This window comes from Branchiostoma belcheri, unplaced genomic scaffold (assembly GCF_001625305.1).
Source record: "Branchiostoma belcheri isolate BF01 breed outbred unplaced genomic scaffold, Haploidv18h27 scaffold41, whole genome shotgun sequence".
Classification (NCBI taxonomy): domain Eukaryota; kingdom Metazoa; phylum Chordata; class Leptocardii; order Amphioxiformes; family Branchiostomatidae; genus Branchiostoma; species Branchiostoma belcheri.
The window spans coordinates 1,427,547-1,433,582 of record NW_017804032.1 but is presented as its reverse complement, the minus strand read 5'-3'; the positions used below and the strand labels follow the sequence as shown (position 1 = coordinate 1,433,582).

Genomic DNA, 6,036 nt, shown 5'->3' with positions numbered 1-6,036 from the left:
AACACCCTCTACAGTGACAGTCAACTTCCAATACATTCACGGAACCTCAAGACGCTTCTCGAAGGTCTGCGAACGTAAAAGTCACGAAAACCCTAAAATACTTTCCGGAAGTCTTCTTTAAATTGCAGAAATCCGAATCAACCACATCATATCTATGCATTCCACTCATAGAACACAGCGACAATTAACTGCCATTGTTTTGTCGATTGTTCATTAATGGCGGCACCACTCTACCTTAATTGGTCAATACTGAAGCGATGTGGCTGAATATATCAAAACAATTCTTTGGGGGAAACCATTATTGAATTTTATCGAGAAAGTGATATCAAGAATTGTGACAAATATAAACAAACTCAATTAGGCATTGCTATAATTTTTTCCTAGTAACTTTGAGCGAATGAAAACATAGGAAATTAGAGATTTCCTGAATTCTCCGATGTCGAACACGTTTACCCCGTTTGAATTCATGACTACCTGTCTTTCTGCCTGTCAATCCTCCGCCACCCTCGTGCTATCAACCTACTCTGTCCGGACGGATACACAGTTCAGCCACCAAAAACAATACTTTTGTACCCTGAAGTAAAATTTTAAATGTTTGCTTTCCACTTTAATAAGACTTTCAAAAATGTGTGACGTTGCTTAAACCACATACTTTCATCATTTTTAGTTGTTAGTTAGCTGTCTAATCACTTAATACATATCTGTAGGTCGCGATGCCTTTAATAACTCAATAAATCATATGAGCTGTATCATTAATCAAGACCAAGTACAGCCATTTAGCGAAATACGCTGGTAAACCTGTTATCGTCACCCCCTCGCAAGCCCCCAATGCCATTCCACTTGTTGGTCAACCCCCATCTACCGGGATGTTGTATTTTTAGAAGCCATGCTAGTATTTTCTATGGCTGGTTTTTACATTGTGACTCTTTCGGCTGTTAATAGTACACAGGTCCTGAGAGGGTTATTTTGAATGCGGCGTCCTAGTTTTTGGACTGCAGTTCCGACGTCTCTGTGTGTAATCTGACCAATTGCGTCAGATTAACGTAAATATCGGATTTGCGTACGAGTTGATCGCCCCGTTTCGTGACGGAAAATCTCCAACAAGTACCGGATGTTTTGAAGATTTACTCACCGTCGTGAGGGATTTAAATCCGAGAGAAAAATCCCATTTATACCTGTTTAAACATAGGGATGATTCGGGTAGAACAGAACATGATAACATCGTTGTCCAGTGAAGAGATGGCAGATGTGACCATGTAGTGACTCACCTCGCAATCTAGGAGAATTCCAACGGACATACTCGTATCACCATGGTCGTAAGTATACACCAATTACTGTAATAACCATGTCAGAAATTTATCCATGTCTTCGGGAAATCATATTAACGTTCAATATCGTACGATCTGGGTACGTGTTGTGATATTTCGTCGTGTAAGTATTTTTGAACTGATACGGTAAGGATATGCGAAACAAACGTTAACAACAGATTTTTCCATATCACATGCAAGTAGGAATTGACATATAGAAGGTTATTACGTTTGTTTTAAAACGATTGGACAATGTTACGACTGTATCTTTTTTTTTTTGTTATACGACGATATAGTACTGCTTTAAACGTGTATACGGCAGTTTTAATACCGGTAAGCCATGCAGTGGTGTACTTATGTATATAAGCTGTGATTACTGTGCATTAATGAGGCACGGAGTGACCAGATGACCTTCAGGAATGATCAGATTAATAGAGAGACACTCGTTAGAGACACAAATGATGATTCACATCGCTATTTAAATTGTTGATTCACTCTTTGAAATTGTAGCCTTAGGCCCATTCCCACTAGGACAAAATTTTCCGTATCGAACCGAATTGATTCGCTTTGATCCGGCTTCGAGCCGGCTTCAAAAATTTTATCCCAGTGGGAACGGGGCCTTAAATGTCCGGTCCCAGTCGTACGTTGATCGTTGTGCTATTCTGATGTAGTAGAATGTTCAAGCAAGCTGTAACAGAACCAACCGCCGACAAGGATCTAAGAAAGCCTTCCTTGTAACAAGACAACTGCATTTTGAAGGACTGTCCCAAGAATATCTTACGTAAATCGTGCGTCGGTCGCACGACGTATGTGACTAGGCCCTACATATCAATATATAATTGTACACTTTCCGTACCTGTTATGAACTGCAACCAGTAATATTTGGCATAAGTTAGTCATGTCTAGACTAGTTTAATTTACGTTTGTTTTGACTTGATTAAGGCATCTGTACTTATATTTGATGTCAATTATCTGCCTCAAATTTGATTATGTGTCGAATTCAAAGCTTGAACGGCAGACAATACGGACCTATCAGTCTGTGTCATCATTCCGCTAAACGCTGAAATTGTCTTGTCTTGCTTATTGTGAGGTGAGGATATAACAAAAGCTAAAAAGCATAGTATATTACAATGTATTAAGGTATTGGGTGTTTCATCCATTACTTAATAGTAATATATAGATGCCATTCGTTGCAACTGTTGTATACAACTGTTGTACTTGTACGATATCTTATTTTGACTACTTTTTCATTTGATACATACATGCGATTCCATTAACTCTACTTTTTCTTCCAAATCATAAAAGAATTATCCAATTAATCAGACATCTTAGTAATGAGATACAAAATAACAGATACTCAAGCAACTGGATGAATTTCAAAATCTATCTAGTTGTTTTAGTAGCTCTCTTTGATACAGGCTTGTCTTCAATTTATATTCAATTTAAACGTTTCTCATCACAAATGACGCATGTCAATATTATCTAATGAAGTATTTTAGCCTAATCCTGCTTTTTCAACGATTCAGTAACCTCTTTGACCCTTCTAAAGCTTTCAAACATTAATGCACACTTAGCCTACACACTAAATCAGTTAATCGGCTATATGGGAGGGATTATAGCCTTGTAATTGGTTTAGTGCTTGCCAGGTTTGGTTGTATGACCGTACATAAAGCTGGTGTCAAGTTTTGAAACGAGTCCAAAATTTATTTCGCTGTGTCTTATCTTACAATAGGTTTCGAATTTGTATGTATGTAATTTTAGCTACCACTGTTAGAGAGTGGACTTATGTTAGGTACACAGTAAGTACAAGTGTGGCTGGTACAAATAGAGTATTTCGCCGATGGCAACGGTACAAACTTGCCTTTTTTATTCCAACAATCCATGACAACGCAGGGTGACGGCACACTCACGTTTTTTCACCTTATTTATTTCATACCGCCACCTACACAGAGGACAAATACAGGACAGGACAATACTCATTTTCACTTGAGTCAAGTGAGGAAAGTCGTGTTAAGTGCCGTCCCCAAGGGCACAAGATCGGTTACATGTCAGGACTCGAACCCGGGACCTCTTGTCTTGGTTCCGAGTCCAGCACTCGCCACACGACCACCTTTTGTTACATGGGAAAAAAATTGAGACTCCTCTAGTGTCAAGCCAGAGTTTTGCCCCCGACAAACATTTACCCTAAACCTAACACGGGCAATGACTCCAACACTAACCCTAACATTAACCCCAAATCTAGCCCTAATCCGACTATAACAATAATCCTAACATTAACCCCACAGCTAGCCTTAACCCAATACCAACAATAATCCTAACAAAAACCCTAAATCTAGCCATAATCCTAACATTAAACCCAAATCTAGCCATAATCCGACATGAACAACTATCCTAACATTAACCCTAGCCCTAGCCCTAACCCCACAAAGGTGCACTTGTTTGGCACGACAGTTTTTCTTTTGGCGCGCACCTGGCCAAGTAGAGCAGAGACCACTTAGGTAATAAGAATGTGTTTGAAATGTTCTTGCATATGCCATATCTATTTATTAAGATTAACCACATTTCTAGAAGGATTGACATAACAGGTCACACTTCAAGATGTCAACCCTGAGACCAGGTTGTAAGGTTCCAGCCACTCACACCGGGAAGGACCCCTGATCTTTTCGACCGAAGTGTAGTGCAACCTCTCTAGGAAGTACTTAATTGTAAGATCAAAAGTTCACATGAGCCGTAATACGTATAGATCTCAACATGCGGCTGAGAACCAAGAGGTTCTGGGTTCGAATCCTGCCAAGTCACCGGTCTTGTGCCCTTAGGAAAAGCACGACTTTCCTCACTTAATGCATGCTTTAAAATACGTTATACGCGTGCTTGGTTTGACAGTACAGTTATCATCATTACAAGCATAGAACTGAACAGTCGCCCGTCCTTCAGCACCAAGGACAGTGTAATCAGGACCGCCTCTAATTTTCTTCTGACCTACTTTGAAGCTTTAATCTTGTCAGCTATTCGGACATTTTATCATCCTTCAACTGTGAGTGATGTCTTCTCTCTACTACTTTATTGCCGGGAGAAAAAAATCAGATATAAAGAGACTTCGATCAAACCCTGAATGACAAGGGCCCGATGACATACGCTGTAGGTCGTCCTACGATGTGATGTGATCGGATTTTCAAGCAGGCTGTGGTGGAACCGCGACCATTGACGATGGTTAAAGACACCTTTTCGATAATAACACAGCTGAATTGTGTTGGGCACCCGCACGACTATGCCAAGAATGCCCTCCGTTCGTGATCTTAGGAGGATCGTGCGACGAAAGTCAAAATGCTTCACATAATAGTAATTTTTCTTTGACTGTCCTAGCTGTATGTTCTAATTTCGTCTCTTTTAAAGCATCAAAGACAAAGCAGTTGTGCTCTATTTTGGGGTTGAGTGTTAGCATTGTGCTTCTTCCGTTGGCTATTTGGTAATTTCCACGTAACTTCAACCAAGAAATTATAGATATGAGAGACTGGCCTACTATTTTTCATCCTCCTTAATGTGTATATGTCACATCAAAGAAATCGAAGATTTAAGACTTCCGGGAGGTATTTTGGGGTTTTGTGACCTATCATTTATCCCATTTCCTGTGTCTGGCCTTTTTACCTTTCTGTAATTCTGCCTGTCAATCTTAAGCATCCCTCACGCACGTGCTGGCAACCTAGTCGTGCTGGCCCGTAAAAATAAACACACATCCCTAAAGCTTAGCGACCCGATATAGAGAAGAAACGCATTTTTTTAGAACCATGCAATTGTACTATATGTACTTTAAGTACATATAGTACAATTGCATGGTTCTAAAAAAATAGTACTGACTTCAGTTCTAATGGTACCTTCTGCGAAAATGATATCCCATTAAAAACGCCGTTCCCAACAAAGGGAGGTCTGCGGCTGGTCTATTTCAGCTATAGCAATTTCTTTGGCTGGAAAATGCTTTTAACCGGACGATTTACACAAATGGACGCTGATTTCCCGTGGGACCCTGATCATGTCCATTCCCCTGCCTGCGAACCAGCCTCCTTCGCAGACTTGTGGGGCGTCGGCGTTAATTTTTTCGGGTTACTACGCGAGTTATACCGCGGAGGGACCGGCTTGCCACAGCCGGCAAACTCCCTCGACGGCAAAACCGTCCCTCCGCGGCATAACTCGCGTCGCTCCCCGATAAAAATCAACGCAGGCCCCCACAAGCCTGCGAAGGAGGCTACCTTTGAACAACACAGAACGACTTTGGGTCACTGAGCTGTCAATCTGTATGCTGGTTGTGTAGACGGTGTAGGTTGACAGCACGTGGTTGGGGGAAGACTGACAGGCAGAGTAACAGGTCTCATAACATGGTAGGGAGCCAGCAGGAATTAAAGGTCGACATGGGGGAATTCAGGAAGCCGAGATTCGCATAATTCTCTGAAATCTCTGCGTGAAATTATCAGATATAATTAGCTAATGGCGACGGAGTGAATAAATGCATTTTCAATTACGCAATTACTGATACTGTAAAGTTGTTCAAATATGGACGAGTTTTCAGATTTTCACGATGGACACTTAACATGCGAAAACACACACACACATATACAGAGACGGACACACACACACACACACACACAAACACACACACACACAAACACACACACACACACACACACACACACACACACACACACACACACACGAACAAACCTAAACTAACTTACCT

General features: G+C 41.0%; 1 protein-coding gene across 1 annotated transcript in view; it reads left to right on the top strand.

The window, feature by feature from the left end:
• Positions 1 to 1,183: 1,183 nt before the first annotated feature.
• LOC109477794 (guanylate cyclase soluble subunit beta-2-like) overlaps positions 1,184 to 6,036 on the top strand; it is a 25,335-nt gene continuing 20,482 nt past the window's right edge. The window contains exon 1 of the mRNA XM_019779185.1: positions 1,184 to 1,316. Within this exon, the coding sequence (XP_019634744.1) occupies positions 1,311 to 1,316 (6 nt within the window). The 5' untranslated portion in view covers positions 1,184 to 1,310. The remainder of the gene's footprint in view (positions 1,317 to 6,036) is intronic.